General features: G+C 33.0%; 1 protein-coding gene and 1 pseudogene across 2 annotated transcripts; both read left to right on the top strand.

Moving 5' to 3' along the window:
- Positions 1 to 4757: 4757 nt before the first annotated feature.
- LOC145054668 (translation machinery-associated protein 22-like) lies at positions 4758 to 13263 on the top strand. 2 transcript variants are annotated; one of them, XM_079002903.1, is made up of 8 exons: positions 4758 to 5043; positions 5135 to 5212; positions 11693 to 11754; positions 12105 to 12186; positions 12277 to 12344; positions 12436 to 12519; positions 12652 to 12722; positions 13038 to 13263. In XM_079002903.1, exons 1-7 carry the CDS (start codon positions 4896 to 4898, stop codon positions 12706 to 12708), a joined length of 579 nt encoding a protein of 192 aa, XP_078859029.1. In that variant the 5' UTR covers positions 4758 to 4895; the 3' UTR covers positions 12709 to 12722; positions 13038 to 13263. The 2 variants fall into 2 exon arrangements, with proteins under 2 accessions (XP_078859029.1, XP_078859028.1); XM_079002902.1 differs by having other exon boundaries at positions 13035 to 13263.
- Positions 8922 to 11652, top strand: LOC145053189 (protein BRASSINAZOLE-RESISTANT 2-like; annotated as a pseudogene).
- Positions 13264 to 20371: the final 7108 nt, after the last annotated feature.

Raw genomic sequence — 20371 nt, 5'->3', positions numbered from 1 at the left:
ATAGCTGCCAATGCTCGTTCGTAAAGCACTAATTCCATAGCTGCTATAGTTTATTCATTGAGTACTAAATCCATAGCTACCAGTGTGTATCTAATAGGTACTAAGTCCCTAGCTCCCAATTCCTAACAGATACTAAGTCCATAGCTACCAGTGTTTATCTAATAAGTACTAAGTCCATAGCTACCAATTCCTAACATGTACTAAGTCCATAGCTACCAGTGTTTGTCCAATAGACACTAAGTCCAAAGTTGCCGATGTTATTTATTAGGCACTAAGTCTTTAGCTGCCTAGTTTACTCACATCATCTTTTATCTCTCATCATTCATCTACCCATGTCATACCTAACATATTTGTATATATAAAATACATATACAGTTTAAATCATTTAAAACATGTATAAAAACGTTCATCCAACATAGACATCAAGTATTCAGATAATATGCACACATAGCACGTAGTTTATATAAAATACTTCATATCTATGTGTAAGATGAAATTAACTATGCACTCACTTGTTAAGGTGGTGACTTGGCACTCGGACAACACTTCGTTACTTCTTAAAACAATTTCCTTCGACAAAACCTAGTATCATTACCACTAGTGTTTAGTCTAATATTCACCGAGGCTAATTAATTATTATTATATATAAGCGTTAAACAACACTATATAACTCATAATAATAGCCCAAATAATTATTGTAAGTTCCTAATAACGTTACTTTAATTAAATAAAAGCTACATTAAAAATTGCGTAGGCGTAGCTCACTTACAACGGGTTTTATAGAAAACCGGGCTCCGCTGGAGCAGTAGTCCCGAGCTGAAAGGCTCTTCTTCTCAAAGCCGTCGAGCGCTCCGGGGCTTCCGCCTCGTGATAGGGAGGTTCCCTAGGCTTTTCGGGGGATAGAGAGAGGTTCTAGAGAGAGAGAGAGGAAGAAGTAGGAAGGTGTGAGAATGAATGGAGGCCTCACCACTTATTTATAGGGGGTGGAGGAAGGTTCATGTCATGAATCTCTTGATGTTCATGTCATGAGTGAGCTTGGGCTCCAAGTCACAGCCTGATGCTGACACGTGACATCGCACTCAGGGTGGAAATCAGCCGATTTTCAAAAATTCATAACTTTTGCATACAAGCTCTGTTTTCGATGTTCTTTATATTCACATGTAGGTAAAAACAAGATCTACAACTTTCATTTAGACTCCGTCGTCTAATTCTCGACTGATTTTAAATTTAACAGTAGGAGGAGTTTAGACTGTTAAATGACCGCGGAGAATTCGTAACTCCTTCATACAGACTCCGTTTTCGTCTGTCTTTTATCGTTGAGTTCCTATAAATAAGATCTTCAACTCTCATTTAGGTCGCGTAAGCTAAAAACCGCTCGAACTAAAATTCGAGTTTCGGGCCGTGCACTTCTAAGTCGAATCTTAGAAAAATCATAACTTCCTCATACGAAGTCAGATTTGGGCGTTCTTATTATGGATGTTCTTGGTTTAACGTATAATAAAAATTTGGTTTATATTACTAAGGCCAAAAAGTCTTCTATCGTATTCATTATTTTACGTCTCCCGGTGCCATGCCGATTTTGCCGAAAAACTTCGACGGGCCATAACTTCTTCGTTATAACTCGGATTTCGGCGATCTTTATATGTACGGAACCCTTGAGAAATATTCTACAACTTGGTTAAGATTATTTATTCTAAATAATCTTTTGTCGAAAAGTCATTTTCGACCCCTATTATCTCTAAATTGACTAGCCCGAATCTACTAGCATTACAGAGAGATAAATGCATTCTTTGAGGAATAGTGATGCACATATTCAACATAACAAGTGTGCAAATATATATAGATGTTAGAATTGAAACCTATTTTTTCAAATTTATTACCTTCTTAAGAACAACAATATTCTTTGTAACACATAATGGGATTAATTTAAAAGTCAAAAGGACTTTTCAACTTTCTATGAATGTCATGATTGCTATCTTCTCAAGCTTGCTCTAAATGTTCTAAAATCATATAATCTCCCTCCCTAATGGTTCGTTGTGGTAATGTGAGTTGTAAGTGAAAATATATCCTCTATATAGGATGTAGCAACCTGAAAGACCATTTTAAATTTCTTTTTCAATAGTTTTTTTACTAAATAATTGTTTATTGTGATTAATAATGAAGTTTAGTCTACTAAAAAAATCAGAATTGTTTGTTTGGCTTTGTCATAACTCATAAAAGTAAAAGAAAATTAGAAATTAACTTTTTTATTATTTTACCCTAAATTGAAATAATAAAATAAACACCAATCGTATTTAAGATTTGCATGATTTTGTGTAGAAAAAACAAAAATAACTATGCACATTCTGATTTTGCCACACAATTTTTTTTAAAAAACTTTGTTTTTATTACAATGCTTTATTAAATAGGGAACTAAATCCGTTATTTTTTTTGACAGACCATTCTTGCAAATTTTAAATCAGGGACCATTTTTGTATTTTGTTTTAAAAACATGGCCCATTTGTTCTTTCTTTTTTAAAACAGGGACCATTTTTTGTATTTTTAGAAAACAGGGACCATTTGTATATTTATTTTTCTGACCACAAGAATTATTTCTGTTAATTTTTGTAAACATGGTTCATTTATGCAATTTTTTTTAAATATGAGCCATTTATGTTGAAAGAGATATAACTGATCCCAATTATGGTAATGTACTTTGCAAGTACAATGCTATAATTATAATTTCTTCAAATTTCCAACAAATTTTTAATAATATTAAATCTGGAACAATATGTGACTTTTTCCGATTAACCCAGACCAAAATTTCTTGATACTCGGATAAACCATAGCGAATTACCCGAGCCTGAACAACCAGAAAACCGAATAAACCGAACCTTGAACGGTTCGGTTTCGATTGGTTTAGCCATAACCAAAAAACCGGTTTACTCATACCTAAATGATCTGAAATCGTATTAACCTGTTTAAACAACACCCTATTGTATAGGGGAGGGTGGAAGGATTTCAATTTGATTTTTTTTTTATTTATATACCAAAATGCCCTATCGTGTGTGTATATATATATATATATATATATATATACACACACATTGTTGGTGATTACCTCACTCATTGCTACATCTGTGAAAGGGTGAGTTTCATTTGTTTTGGGTGATAGACTAGAAAGAAGCTGGGCAGACATGACAATGAGCCTGAAATTCTATAGTTCATGATATAGGAGATTCTATAGTTCATGATATAGGAGATACGAGACTTCAAGAAACAAGAGTACTTATATATACACAATTAGAAAATCAAATCGTTGAACGTAATACTATAAAATGAATATAATAATAATTAGAAGTAAAACTTACTATTAAGTTTTTTAAAGTTTGATTGTTGTTTACTTTATCAATTATTTTCGTATGGTACATGGGTTAGAACTTAGTCCTACTATATTATAAAGGAAACATTTTTCCTTTCACTACATTCATTTGAAACTCCCATGTATTTTTCCTTTCACCACATTTATTTGAAACTTCCATTACTTTTCAATTTCTTTCTAATAATAATTATAAGCTGGTTAATAAGATTAAATAAATATCAAACCTAAAGTGTAGTCATATAAAACTAAATTTCAATATTAAAATAATATATTTACTTTTACTTATAAAGTTATGTTTTTTAACTTTTAACATATTATACCTAATTAATTAGATTTAATATATTGTTGGATGTAAACCATTATCATTTTAAAGATAGAATTTTGGACAATTTATATAAAATACTTAAATTATTAATTTAAATATAACATTACAGAGTCAAGTTAAATATAAATTTAAGTTTAACTTAAACAACCCAAAAAATATTTTATAAATACTTAAAAGTGATAAATTGTAGTATCTTTCTAATAATGATTATAAATTGGTTAATAATTTTAAATAAATATCAAACCTAAAGTGTAATCATAAATAAACTAAATTTCAATTTTAAAATAATATCCTTACTTCTACTTATAAAGTTTTGTCTTTAAATTTTAACATATTATACTTGATTTATTAGATTTAAAATATTGTTGTATGTAAACCATTATCAGTTTAAAGTTACAACTTTTGAATAGTTTGGACAAAATACTTGAATTGTTAATTTAGATATAACATTACAATGTTAATTTAAATATAAATTTCAGTTCCACTTAAAAAATCAAAACATATTATGTAAATAATTAAAAGTGATAAATTGTAGTGATCAATGCAAAAACTAAATTGTAATCTCAATTTAACTAAATATTTTCTAAAGATATTTTTATAGTCATTAAAAGTTTTCAAATAAGTAGCTTAAAATAACTTACAATAACAATAGTTAAAAATAACTCTATAAATGATTATATTGTTACCTTTAAAATCAAACAACAATGTTTGGTGTTTTAAATAATTATAATGATAGAAATTAAAATATTAAGAAAATAAATTTTAAAAAATTAATTAACAATAACAACAACTATAAATAACATTAAACCATATATTATATTTAATTTTATTAATGTGTAACTCGCGGATGGAAGTCATTAAAACGATTGAAATTATAAAGTTATAATACATGTATATATTATCATATAATTCAAAATAATCAATATATTATATCAATTTATTATATGAATTATTATATCAAATTTAACAACGTTATTATTATTATATTTAAAAAAAAATGTATTTGAAAAAAATATATTTGTACGCATGCTATATTAATAAAACAAAGCAGTTACAATCCGCAAGCCGCAATCATTTTCAATAGTCACAGTTTCCGTTGATACTCTTTTTTTCTTCCGGTCTCATCAAAACCCTCGGTTCAAAATAAAAAAAAAACGGCAAATCCTTCGATAGCGAAACATCAAAAAGATTAAAAACTGATTTGCTTTAATGGCGGAAAAACCCCAACCCGTTCAGGTATTATACTGTGGTGTTTGCGGGTTACCCGCTGAGTATTGTGAATTCGGACCCGATTTTGAAAAATGCAAACCCTGGTTGATCCAACATGCTGCCGAGATTTACCCTGATCTTCTTCAAGGTAATGGTTTTTTCCTTTCATCCTTTTGATTGAGTTTGAAAACCCATGAATGTTTTCTGATTATGTTCCTCGATTTTGTGATTTGAATCAGACCCAAATGCGAAGGAAGTAGATAAAGTTTCGAATCAACTTCAGTCATCTTCGATTGCGGATGGCACTTCGGCTTCTGGTATGTTGATGTTATAGGCGTTTTTAGTTCAGTGTTTTAATTTATATACACTCTAGCTTATATACTCGTTGCTTTTAAGTTGCATTTGAATTGGCAACAAATCTGATTTTTGTACAAACTCTTACTAATTGGTGCACAATATCTGATACTAGTTAGTTGCCACTTCAGAAGTGAGTAGTTAAGAACATGCTTGTTTGTGCTGAATTGATGATATGAATTATGGAATTTTTTTGTGAAACTTTATGCTTGTCAAGACCAATTATTAGGGACAACATATAGACATACAAGCATGTTCTAGTATCTTTTTACACATTAGAATACATACATGCTTCTACAGTTCTACTTGTGACAGCATATGTGTTATGCTAATAGACTATGCATGCTTTCATATCAGTGCAACTGCATTTTAAATTTAATCAGTGATGGGTGGACTCTATTGTAAACTTAAGTTCTTCTAAGGTGCATAATATTGATGTAGGTAATTCTGATAGGTTAGTTTTTCTTCAATCTAGAGGTGTGTGCATCAGATTGAATTTCTAAGAAGATAAAATGGGAACTAAAGACTGTTTTATTATGCTCATTTTTTCTTCTTCTTTGGGGTCTAGAAATATACAAGTTTCATTTTAAATAAACACAAGAGTATTTATTTCTTTATAATTAGTTGTTGCTCTAGGGGTTGTTGATCCAAGATTTTATACACTTATATTCTATGAGTTTATTTTCAACTTCTCATTCAGTTTTTGTGGAAAATCAGGTGTTGGTATGGCATTTATGGCTTGACCATCAAAATTTTGCTTATGTCAGATGATTGTTTTTTCATTTTTTTTTATAGAAATAAAGACTTATCTTCTTTTTAATATAAAACTTGTGAAATGGAAAAATGTACTCCTCACATATTCCCATGCTTACACTATAAACAATATATACCATTCTATTTGATTCATGATGACATTTGAGAACTCTTACTTATTAAGAACATCAAGAACATATATTGGTTCGTTACATTCATTTATGATCAATAATAAAACAACCAAAAAACAATACCCAATTACTACAGGGTCCTTAGCTAAGGGGGAGGTTAGATGTAATCAGTGTTCTTTAGAAAGGTTGCTTTAATATGAAAACTTTGGCAAGAAGAAGTGCATGCCAATATGCTATATATATGTGAATGAAGAAAAAGGAAAAAAAATATTGGAACTAGGAAATAGAACAAATAAAGGGTTAAGTTAGAAGAATAATAATTATAATACATAAATGAGCATAAAAATATAACACAAAAACCATGATATCTACTCGATCTATCCATCCTGTCTAAACCCATAGCCTACAACCTAAAAATCCAAACCCTATTTTCATCATTTATCTCTTGTTCTTACTTCTCTTAATTGAATTTTGAGATAGTTAGGAAATACAGAACCCTTCCTAACAACTCCCATTATTGATGACTTAGATTTTCCTACACCTCACAGAAAAGGAGTCTGTGGGTGTACTAATCATCTAATCCAAAAGTATATTGCATACAAAAACTTGTTTCAACCTGCAAAGCTCTAAACAAGAATAAATTGAGGTGAAAATACCTTATTGATTATATGCTTTACAAGGAAGCGATACAAGACTATAAATAGAGGTAGGATCCCTAGACAAAGGAAACCTAATGGGCCATGGGCTAACTAGGCCAAAACTAATATATATATATATATATATATATATATATATATATATATACACACACACACACATTCTAACACTCCCCCTCAAGCTGGATCATAGATGTTAATCATGCCCAACTTGTTACAAATATCAAGATCCGCGAACCAAGTTAAGCTTTGGTGAAGACATCAGCTAGTTGACTTTGAACATGGTGAGTAAAGATGGTTCCATCTTCTAGTTTTTCAGTTGTGAAATGACAGTCTCCTTCGATATGTTTAGTCCTTTCGTGAAATATTGGATTGTTTGCAATATGGATAGCCGTATCATTATCACAATACAAGTTCATTGGTTTCGATTGAGCAAAACCAAGTTTATCCAACAGATTTCATACCTATATCAGCTTGCATGTAGTCTGAGCCATAACCTGGTATGGTATTCGGTGCTAACCTGACCGTGAAACGACATTCTGTTTCTTACTTTTCCATGAAACTAGATTCCCTCCAACAAACACAAAATAACTTCTAGACCGCCTAGTTGTAGGATCCCAATTGTAGTCGGCATCGGTGAACCCTTCGATGACATGATGACCATGATTTTGATATAAGATGTCATGACCAGGAACACCCTTTAGGCACTTCAAAATATGATTAATAGCATCCCAATGAGAGGTTTGTGGAGATGACATAAACTGGCTTACAACACTTACCGGAAAAGGCAATGTTTGGATGTACAATCATCAGGTAGTATAATTTTCCTACATTTCTTCTGTATTTTTTTCGGGTTGTCAAGTGGATCTCCTTCGTCTGCTTTCAATTTCATATTTGGAATCATTGGAGACTCGCAAGGTTTTGTTTCAATCATCCGGGAATCCTTGAAAATATATCCTTGAAAATATTCGAGCAATATTTCCGCTGAGACAAATAGATCCCTTTTCGAGTATGAGAGACTTCGATTCCCAAAAAGTATTTTAAAGGACCTAGGTCCTTTGTTTGAAATCGAGATACAAGGAAATCTTTTGGCTTTTTGATCTCAATTCCATTACTCCTGATAATCACAATGTCATTAACATATACCACTAACAGAATGCTTCAGGAAGACGATGAAGCAAAGAACACAAAATGATCATAAGAGGTTCTTCGTAAGCCAAACTGTGTCACCACAACACTAAACCGTCTAAACCAGACCTGAGGGGATTGCTTTAAACCATATGGTGATTTATGTAATTTACAAATTCTGCCATATTCCCCTTGAGCAACAATTGAGCAACAAACCCTGGTGGTTCCTCCATATAAACTTCCTCATGTAAATCACCATGCAAGAAGGCATTCTTCACATCCAGTTGATGAAGGGCCCAATCATAAGTAACAACTAATGAAATGAATAATCGGATGGAAGATACCTTAGCTATAGGAGAAAATGTCTCGGAGTAGTCTACCCCATAAGTCTAAGCATATCCTTTAGTAACCAAACGTTCAGATGAGTTATAGATCCGTTTGGATTTGACTTTTACAGTGAATACCCATTTGCAACCTATAACCTTTTTACTCATTGGTAAGTCTACCAAATCCTATGTATTGTTATGATCGAAAGCATTGATCTCATTAATCATAGCATCTCGCCATCCAGAATGGTTTCAAACCTTCACCGACTGTTTTAGGAATAGATATTGGGTAAATGTCATTGAAGCCCAACCAACTATCAGGTTTTGTTTTAAATGGTCCCTTATGTTTTTTTCTTGCATTTAAAGGGCATAAAATTCATATTAACCTGTTTATTAAGGACCTACGACCTGTTTTAACCGGTTACTATGCCAAGTCAGATGCCACGTATATAAAATTTAAGGCGCTTTCACCGTCAATGCCAAATAACCATTCAATCGTCCCCATCCTAAGTTCTCCTTTATCTGTAATTTTTTTTTTCTTTTCCTCTAAATCACAACTTATCTATTCAAATATATTGATTTCTCCATCTCATTGATTCAAGAAATATTTGTGCTATATCACATTCTCATCTGATTACATCATATAGATTTATTCACGATTTAGATGTTCTTCAAAACATGTCTGTGGAATTCAAACTTCACCGACAACCATCTCCTACTACCAGATCTCCACCACGTCCGCCTACCACCGATCATCATCATCGTTCGCCTACATGGGATTTGAAAAATGATTTAAAGCACAACACGGTAACTCTTACAAGAGGAGTGATGCACAACACGGTAACTCTTACAAGAGGAGTGAAGCAACGAACATAGATCAGATACCTGTTCGACATCACGATATGTCGTCTGCAAACCCAATATTTTTCCAAATTTCCAAATTTAGGTTGTGACGGAGCTGAGGAAATTCAGGGGTTCTAGGAAGAGTCGTCGTCTTTATCATCATTTTTACGAGTTTTGATTCTTGATTTGAAACAGGGTTCGAAGCCACCGCTACCTTCCATCGAAACCGGCGGCACATCCACCACTACGACACCGTGTTCTTCCCAGAAACCGAGTCCGCTGTCTACATCGTTTCCGAGTCCGATCCCTTCATATCAATGCCGCCCATCATTTTCATCGTTCCCAAGTCCATCAAGTAACCCATTTGCATTTCTTCGAAACACCATTCCATTTTCTCTCCCACCTCTCCGGATCTAACAGGGCCCCTGTAACTCCACCTCTCTCATCTCCAACTTCAAAGTGTCCTAAACCCAACAATCTCAACTGGGAATCGTTCACAAAACAATCGATTTCCTCATTCAATTTGCCATTGTTTGCGTCGTCTGTGCCTACAAGCCCTACCAGGTCCCACCGCTTCACACCTGCAACTATCCCGGAGTGTGATGAATCTGATTGCTCCACCATTAATTCACCATTAATTCATGCCAATGGTTGCGATTCAAGAACTATGAAAACCCATCAAATTTCCCAAATCAAAACAAACGAAATCTCAATTACTTGATCGGAGGAAGCTGTAGAAATCAATGTATTGAATAGATAAGTTGTGATTTTGGGGTTTATGGAAATACATTTGGGTTTTCATGGATCCTTTTTTTTTTTTTTTATGGAAATAGATTTTGGGGTTTATAAGCTGGAGAAATCAATGTATTGAATAGATAAGTTGTGATTCAGAGGAAAAGAAAAAAATCACAGATTGCATGGTTATTTGGCATTGACGGTGAAGACGCCTTAAATTTTATATACGTGGCATCTGATTTGGCATAGTAACCGGTTAAAACAGGTCTTAGGTCCTTAATAAACAGGTTAATATGAATTTTATGCCCTTTAAATGCAAGAAAAAACATAAGGGACCATTTAAAACAAAACCTGATAGTTGGTTGGGCTTCAATGACATTTACCCATAGATATTTATCAAGTGTAGAGATCATCACGCGTGAGGTTGAAGATAGTTTACCATAAGAAACAAAAGAGGATATAGGGTAAGTACTTGGACTCTTTCCTTTCCTTAATGCTGTGTTCTTGAGTTTAATTTTTAAAGAGGGGGAGGAAAGGGAGGGGAGGTGGAAGAAAGGGAAGAAGAAGACTTTAGTGGCTGCGTTCTCCAGTTGCAAAGGAAAGAGAGGGATACTATTGTCAAATGACATTTATATCCCAGATTAAAAATGGCTTGAGCGTGTAACAAAAAATGAAGAAGGGTAAAAATGGTCTTTATTTCTTTTCCTTTCCAATCCGCCCAAATATGAGCGGAAAGAGAGCATGCATTTCTTCTTATTCCTTCCCCCTCACAATCCTCTCCTCTCCTCTCCTCCCCTTTCCTTTCTTTTCTTAAAAAAACTTAAGAACACCTCTATCCCTCTCAATCCTCTCCTCTCCTCTCCTTTCCTCCCCTTTCTCTTCTAAAAAAAACTCAAGAACAAAACGTAAGGCAACGTGAACATCAAGGTCAGGAACCTGTGCATCGGATGATGTGGTTGATGAGAAAACAGGCAATAGAGACTGCATCAACCCAAAATGTTTTTGGAACGGTTTTCTAAAATAATATTGTTCGAGCTACTTCAAGAAGGTGACAATTTTTTCGTTTAACAAACACCATTTTAGAAAGGTGTATCAACACAAGAAGATTCATTGAGAATATCTTGCTAAAACATGTATGTTTGAAAGATTTCAAAGGTATATTCTTTTGCATTATCACTACGCAAAGTTTTCACAAAGACACTAAATTGTGTTTTAATCTCAGCAACACATTAACAAAAATGGGTGAATACCTCAGAGCGATTTTTCATCAAATACAACCAAGTAACACAAAATAATCATCCACAAAAGTCACAAAATACTTGAACCCGGTTTTCGAAGTAATAGGACAAGGAATTCAAATGGGAATGCAGCCTGTTTATTAGCTCTAGGGCTCAATTGAACACATCGATGTTTGGCAAATTGTTATGCATCCTCTTCAGTCACATTATTTACATAGGGGGTAGTTTGGGAAATCAACAAATTTAGAGCATCTTATTAGTGCAGTGGAATTAAGGATATTTTAGGCATTTCACATTATTAGTTTGTTATGTCATATATTTGAGTGTTATCAATCAATATAAGAATCAGTTGGTTGTGATTTTGTTATTGTATCTGTTCTTAGAATTCAGTTCATAACACAAATTGACAGGAATCACTTAGGGATGATAAATGACTAAATTGGGGATATAATTTCTTCAAAACTTGAAGAGATGTGTGACTTATAAGTTAATAAACTTTCCAAGAAAGGAGACATGAACTATCAAGACAACACTTTATCTGAATATCTTCATCATGTTAAAAGTTAAAACAAAATTTCTCAACTTTAAGGCTTCTTCATACTTAGATTTTAATCCTTAATTAGTTGCTTGTAGGCTCTTCAGCACCAAAACAAGAACCTGTAAAGAAACTTCCAGGTGGCAAGATAAAAAAGAAGGTACGAAAATTTATAATACTTCTGCTTACAGCAGATTTTAAATGTCAAAAAAAAAAAGATTTGATTTGTAAAAATTAAACAATGTTAATTCACTCAATTGGATTTGTACCCAAGTGTTGGAAAGGTATTATTAATAGGGATAAGGGACCAAAAAGATATAAAATTTTGATAAGTATACGTACAAGTTTCAACCTTCTAAATCACTTTAATGAAAAATTTTCAGTTTAATATTTTTAATTGCAAAGCATTTTGTAATGAATACCTATATTACCTAAAATACAATAATTGTTATAAAAGAAAGAAAAAAATGAGGGCAAATTTGTAAAAAGTTAGATGAATTTGTGGTGTAGGAGAGACAAGAAGTTATAATTGAGAAGGTAACTCGTAACAAGCGAAAGTCTATCACCACCATTAAAGGCCTTGAACTTTTTGGTAAGCATAATAATTAATTATTATTATTTTTTAAAATTCCCATGTTTTTTTTTAAGACAATAGGATTATGATAATGATAATGCAATGTAGGTATTAAACTGAGTGAAGCTTCAAAGAAACTTGGAAAGAAATTTGCTACTGGAGCTTCTGTTGTTAAGGTACAACAATTTTACATTTTAATTTAACAATATTACAAAAATATTATCTTTAAATAATTAATTGAAATCTTGTGAATAAATAAAAAAACAGGGGCCAACTGAAAAAGATCAAATTGATGTACAAGGAGACATAGCATATGACATTGTGGATTTCATCACACAAACATGGCCTGATGTAATCATCACTACCATTTTCTTTTTTCTTACTTCATAGTTGCTGTTTTTATAAATAATGTTTTTAAAAAAAATATTTCAAAAACTAAATGGGAAAAAGGCTATAATTTGAGTTCTTTTAACAAAACTACAGGTTCCTGAAACTGCAATTTTCTTTATTGAAGATGGGAAAAAGGTCCCAGCTGTATGAAATTTGGATATCAGGTATGATGACACTATCCGATATTCTCAAATTAAATGTCAAAAAAAAAAAGATTTGATTTGTAAAAGCTAAGATTCTGTTATTAATGCATTTAAAGTTGATGAGTCAATTGAAATTGAAAGATACAAAAAAATGGAAGCATTCAGCCATGCAAAACAATTAAATACATTTCTGTAGTAAATGAACTTCGGATTCTACTACCATTTACTGCAATTTTTTATTATTATTATTTATCACAGTATTAAATCCCACATTTACTTCATTTGCATATTTGCATGCATCATAATTTGTTGAAATTTGTTATTTGATTGCAGAAGATCTATGACCATATCTAGAGTTAGATCATCTATTAGTTGTTGAGGGTTGACCAAAAAATATGATGTAATAATGATACATATATAGATATATATATTTATATATATCATAGAGCATGAAGTGAACCACACATTTGTTTTTCTTTTTGGACCACAATGTGGACATATAATATCTTAGATAAAACAAAGAAATTGAGTAATGGTGGGGAGTTTTACTTTTCTTTCTTAATGGTTGTGATCTTTTTTATGTATCTTTGACTTTGATCAAGCAAGAAGGTGATTTTATAGAATCTTGTGACAAAATGAAAATCTTTCTAGACCTTGTCAAGTTTGATTGAAATTGAAAATGTTTTTTGTGTGTTGATGTTGAATGTTGGATGTAATTCAAAGAAAATCTTGGATGTTATATTTCATAGATATGGTTAGATTTCATGTTGACAGAATCCAACTTTTGATTCCTAGTAATAAATGAACTATTTTGGGTTTCATTAAAATTGTTAACATTTAATTTGGGCTGACAACCTAACGTTTTGGGGAGACTTGATTGATTATAGGCGAAAAGGTCATTTTTTTTAAACAAAAATGTATAAATTGTAGCAATGGTATAAGTAGTTTTTTTTAGAACAAACACACATTACATATGCTACACTACTCATAAACTTTTTTTTTTCTCCACCGAGACTTAGATCATTAATCTTTAGTTGATGGGTACCTTTCTATTGACACATGATACTGTTGTGCTACAAACAATTTGGCAATGGAATAAGTAAATCTACAAACCATTTGGTAATGGTATTAGTAACTTAATCTTAAGATGATTCAGAGTAAATTACACGAATTGTCCCTATAGTTTGAGATAATTTGTATGTTTGGTACCTAACTTATTTTTTTTAACTCGGAAGGTCCCTACAATTTGTTTTTGTTGTGAGCTTGGTCCATGTCTTACCTAAAAAAACTATTTTGACATTGATTTTCTAATTTATTTAAATAAGGTGGGGTGAGTATAATTTATTTAAATAAGGTGGGGTGAGTAAGGTAAGGTAAGGTGAGATGGAAGTGGTGTTGAGGGTGTGTTTATTTAAATAAATTAAAAAATCAAGGGCAAAATAGTCTTTTTAGGTAAGATAGAGACCAAATGCGCAACAAAAACAAATAATAGGGACCAAATGTGCAAATACCCCAAACCATAGGGACCATTCGTATAATTTACTCTAAGATTTATGAAATATGATGATTGAAGTAAGTAGATATGGGGATTTTTTTTTTCAAAAAGATGGGAGAGATTTCAACATACATAAGAATGGTTGTGGTATGGATATTCCATAAATGAGGTATGTGATTCAAAACTTAGCATACTCATAATATTGCTAGTGCTCTACGATTTTTTCAACATAATGGGGTTGAGGCTGGTTTAACATGGGACATCTAGTGTATTATTTATAATAACCGATTAGTGGTTGTAATTGTCAGCTGATGTGTAATCCCAATGTATCCTTTGATGGATTCTAGATAACATTAGATTAGATGTGTCATGTGTGTTGATTATTAGAGATGTTTGACAAAGACTTTTTAGTATTTTCCTTTAAAATCCGATGTGATGATAAACTTCAAAATATATAGATGTGGATGAGACGGTGACTAACTGATCTGATAGTTTAATGCACAAATAAAAACATCTCTAATGATAATTTTTCTAAAGTTTTTTACATAGCAATGCCATCTCTAATAGAGTTACATAAAATCTCAAATAATAACTTTTTCTAAAACTTTTTACTATTTGAAAAATTATTTACCAATTGAAAAGAAGACTTCTTTGAGAGGTCACTCAAAGCATTTATTTTTTCAACCTTTTTAATTTTATTTTAGACTTTCACATTTGGTCCCTATATTTAATAACATTTTATTTTATACGATAATCATATTTAGATATTAGATGTACTTGGCCTCTATGGTATCTTCCAGTTGTAGACCACTAAATCGTTAACAAAGCTACAACGACATACAGCCGATTTTTAGGACAACATGTTTAAGGTCATTCACCTCAAACATCCTGTAGTCTTCTTCTTTGTTAGATGCCAACTGTTACTTCGATAACAACTTAAATGAGAAACACTTGCTTTTACTCACGACATATATTATACCAAAATATGTGTATTGTGAAATAAGGAAATATGATTTTCCACACAGTTTAAAGAAATTTGTAAGTTTTTTCAATTGGAACCATAAAAAAATACACATAAATAAGCTTAAGCACAATAATGAAGTTCAATTTTTTTGAACGATTGAAATCTCGAACTTGCTTTTTGACAGAAAAACATGTTCAATACTTGCAATATAGTTCAAAATTTGCGCTTTTGTAGAAGAAAGTTTTACACTTGTTTCCTGACAAAAATAGAATGCACAATTTGTCTAATTTTATAAATGCTCATACTTTTGTGTTTACACAAAATGGTAGTTAATACTTTATTTGTATAATATATAATATTTTTTTATAGCTATTCACTACTATACTTATTTTATAACTATTGATGAGATATTATGACGATATATTTGGTTTAAAACAAACTGTAATTTTAAGTATAAAATCAAGTTTTGCGTGTTGATGTAAAGTAAATAGTAATACATGAAATTTAATGTTCTATAATTTCGGGTTAATCATTTATAAAGGTAACATACTTTAGCCCGTATATACTTTTATTTTTTTCTTCGTATACATATGACTATAGAACTTGTTTAGTTTATTAAAAAATATCCTTATTGTAGAGGATAGTTTTGTTGTGAAGATATTCGCTGTAGAAGTCTTATGATTTTTATGTCGAAGTAGTGTCTTGTAGTTTATATCGAAGGTTACACACCTTCGATATTTTTGTGTATTTTAGAGAGCATATAAGTTATAACACTTTGATTGTTGAAGTCTCTCTATATATTTTGTGTCTATTGAGGGTACTATATATAGTATTGTAGTATATAGGTTCTGAGCATAGTTTTTCCCGATATCCACATTGTATTCTGTAACCTTGCTACTTCCAGACTACTAAGAGCTTAAACAAATTTATCAACTTTTCGTGTTAATTCTTTTCTGAAATCATTACTTGATTGAATTCTTGACTCATCAAGTGGTATCAGAGCAAGAATCATCAAATTGTTTTGAGAATTTCTTTTTTCGATTTCATCAATTGATTCAATCTTTCCAAATTCACCAATTTTTGCGTTTGATAATTGTTTTTCTTCGAACGGTGTTTGAGACTGTATGATTCTGCAATCGAGATTCAATCAATGTGATTTGATTTCATTCAAATTCAATTTCTCATTCTTTCTAATCAAATCGATGGCAAATATGAATGTGAACATGATGATTAACTACACAAATCTTCTTGGATCTTCCACAAAACCCCAATGTTGCTTCTAGAGTATTACGATCGGTGGGCAGATCGAATGGAAGATTATTTGAAAAGAATCGATGAAGATCTATGACGTCCAGTTAAGATGGTCCATTCTGCGCTCCCATAGTTGAAGCGGTTGGAACAACTGCTCAAAATGAAAACATGACTGCAACACGACTGAAGAAAGAAGCGAATGATAAAAGGTGTATCCGTGAACTGAGAGGAGCTTTGCCTCAAGTGGTTTACAATTATATTCGAGGTTGTAAAACGGAACAAGATATCTAAAATACTTTGAAATAGAAATTTCAAGGAAATAAATGAACCAAGAAGAGCTCGGTAACTTAATGTTTATTTGAGTTTTCTGAATTTAAGCAGAAAAAGACGGAGTCCATTGAAGCCTACTATGATCGGTTCAATAATTTGATTTACAAGAATAACATATTCTAGAAAAAGTGCTTCGATATCTAACTATGATGTTGAGAACAAGAAAGATGAAAGTTCTGGTGAGAAGAAGTTAGAGAAGAAGCTTGTTGGTGACTCTGGATACGACTCCAACTATTAAAATGGTAAAAATCATTTGGCAAGGGATTGCATGCTTAAGAAGAAAGAGGAGAAACAGAAGAAAGTCAAAGATGAAGCATATTATGATAGGTTTTTGTAGGTTATAATTCAATACACGAGGTGGAAAATCACTTAACTCTTACGTTTACATGCAACCTATTTGGATCTATGTTTTCTCTATTGATAGCAATAAACTATGAACATCAAGAACCCTAAAGGAGCTCTATAATAATCGAAATTTACATAGAGTTAGGGTCTACATACCTCTTGATTATTGCAGAAAATAATCACACTAATATCCTTCTCGAAAACCTTGGAAAACAAGCACCAGAAGTTTAGTGCCTCTAATGGTTTGTACCCCAAGCATATTATGATAGGTTCTGTAGGTTATAATTTAATGCATGAGGCAGAAAATTACTTAACTCTTAAGTTCACATGCAACCTATTTGGATCTATGTTTTCTCTATTGATAACAATAAACTATGAACACCAAGAACCCCAAGGGAACTCTATAATAATCGAAATTTACAGAGAGTTAGGGTTTACACACCTCTTGATTATTATAAAAAATAATCACATCAATATCCTTCTCGAAAACTTTAGAAAACAAGCACCAAAAGTTTAGTACCTCTAATGGTTTGTACATCAAACACTAGAAACCTTAGAATAAAGAGGAGAAATGTAACACCCCGTTTTGAAAAGCACTTTGTGGCGGTCTCGGAGGCCCAGGGTATGAGCGATTCGATCTTTTAGGGTCTCGAGATTTATTCGAAAGGTTTAAGGCTTGGGTGTGTGGTCAGGAGCGTAGGACTTCTCGCCACCTTTTCGCGGATATAAAGTTCGTCGGAAACGGACTTAGAATGAAGAAGGTATGACACTTTAAAGCATTTGGCATAAATGGTCCCTAATAGAAATGTTTGGCAAATAAGTCCCATGCATGCAAGGGAAGCATGCACGTGTCCGATTGGGTACGCCCAACTTAGTGTAGTAAATGATCGCGGATATAGGGAGGAGTACACCCAGCGTACTACTCTCAGAGACCCAAACCCTAAATTTTAGAGCATGTCGCTATATAATGAACACAACACCCCAGTTATCAGCCTCCCTCTCATCTTCATACAGCCACCACGAAACCCTAACCCTCCCTTGAGTGTCCATTTGGACCGAACCGAATATGAAAAGTCACATTTTTTCCCCTTGTACGATTGCTGCGAATAAGCCCTTATTCGGGTAACCCGGACCGAATAACCCGAAAACCAAATCGAATTGCTTATTCGGGTCTAATTCGGTTCGGGTTTTCGGGCCAAATTCTCATCCCTACATAGGAGTACGCCCAACGTACTCATTAGTTATTTTTCTTATGGATTTTGGGCCTCAGTTTGGGCCATGCGTGGGAATTTTGGTCCTTTGGGCCTTAGTGGGCCATCAAGAGTCAGATAATGTGGGCCAAGAAGATGTTTGGGCTTAGGGTATGGCCCATAAGAGGGATTGGGCCCAATTTAGCAAATTGGGCCATTAGTGGGTTTGGGAAGGCCATCCAATGTTGGGCTTTTCATATTATGATTTTGAGCCTTAGATATGGATCAAGTTGGGCTAGGGGTAAAATGGTCATTTTACCCTAAGGAGGATTATTGTTTGAACGAAGTGATATTTTGGTATTGATAGATTTTGGAGTCGAGAGATCAGTTGTTTGGAAATTTTGGTGAGGCAACGATTCGGGAGTTCGATTCTTCAGTTTAGATCGGAAGTGCGAGGTGAGTTATCCTCACTTTATCAACAGGGTCTAAGGCACCAAGGCCGACCCTTTATCGGATTTGTATCTGTGTATTTGCTTGATATGTTTATTGATATGCTAGATTTGCATTATGGTAGTTAGGATAGTATTATGTTAGTGACCTGGTTTAGGTCGGTATTCTGATATATAGGATGATGTTTTGTTAGTGACCGGTTAGGTCGGAATCCTGGTTATAGGATGGCTGCTGTGTTAGTGATCTGTTAGATCGGTATGATTATCTGTTATATACATGCTAGCGTATGGTATTTATGTGCATATGATTGTTTGATTTGGTATGGGGGTTCGGTTGAGGCGGGTCCTGCTTCGTGTTGTAGGCCAACATACCCAGGGTGGACCGGATAGACTGTAGGCCCAGGAGGGCACATAGTCAGGCCGAAGGCCCAGCGAGCGGTCCGGATAGGCTGAAGGCCCCGAGAGGGCGGTCCAGACGTGCCGAGGCTCAGAGAGTGGGCCAGATAGACTGAAGGCTCGATGTGGGTGGTCCAGTCATATTGTAGACTCAAAGAGTGGACCAGGTGGACTGAAGGCCCTACACGGGCGGACCAGTCACACTGTAGACTTGATATGCATGGTTGTTCTATGTTTGTTATATGATATGTTTATTGTTGTATGAGGTTGATATTTTGGGGGAACTCTTTAAGCTCTTGGGCTTACAGTTTTAGTTTATTGTTTCAATTACCTCAGCGGATGACCGCGGGAAGGCGAAGACATGACCGTATACTCTGATACGAAACTATTTTGGAAACCTTTTTGTAATAACTATTGGTATTTGAATTGTTTTTAGAAGTTTAAATTTGGCATGAATTTTATGGGGGTTACAAGAGAGAGAAGAGAGGAATAAATTTCGTTTCTATGCTTCTTAGGAAGGTCATGAACAAAAATAATGAGCCGAGGGGTTCTATTTATACTTTAGATAACTTGCAGACCAAGCAAGATTTGAATTGATTAAATAAAAGATTTAATCCCAATTCAAATCATTTCCTTTTATGCAACAAGGAGGCTTCCAGAAACCCTAGAGGAGCCTCCAAACGTTCATGCCATGGAGGTTTCTAGAATTTATTCTTCTGTTTTACTTTTGAACAATTACAATTCACCTCATGCACCTTTAATTAATTCCAATTAATCCTAAATTAATTCCATATTAATTATGATTAATAATTAATTTATTCTAATTGATTTCTTATTAAATTATTAACTATATAATTAAAAAGTCAATTATTTAACTATTGTTCTCATGTTAATTTATTAATCACATAACAAATTAACATATCAATTATATATTTCCAATTAATATATTAATCACATAATATATTGACAAAACATTTCTCTTTCTCTCTCCTAATATCATTTCTAGCTATTTCTGGTTATGAGGGTAACCCAAAAGGACTTTGCTTCTATTTTCAAGTTTATACCAATTTATTTACGAGCTTAAACACCTTAATCCAATATATTATGCTTTGAAGATCGAAGAGTTGAGGGCAAAGTCGAAGAATCTATCATTGGTGGCGAAGGGAATGGAAGAAGATGATGACGCCTATTAGATTTGGTCATCCAGATCTGGTGATGAGGAGATGCGTCACCCGACACATGATGCTATG

The sequence above is a fragment of the Lactuca serriola genome, chromosome 5 (genome assembly GCF_051521515.1).
Source record: "Lactuca serriola cultivar US96UC23 chromosome 5, Lser_US96UC23_V15, whole genome shotgun sequence".
Classification (NCBI taxonomy): Eukaryota; Viridiplantae; Streptophyta; class Magnoliopsida; order Asterales; family Asteraceae; genus Lactuca; species Lactuca serriola.
Note: the sequence above shows the minus strand (reverse complement) of the source record. Positions and strands in the feature narration are given on the sequence as shown.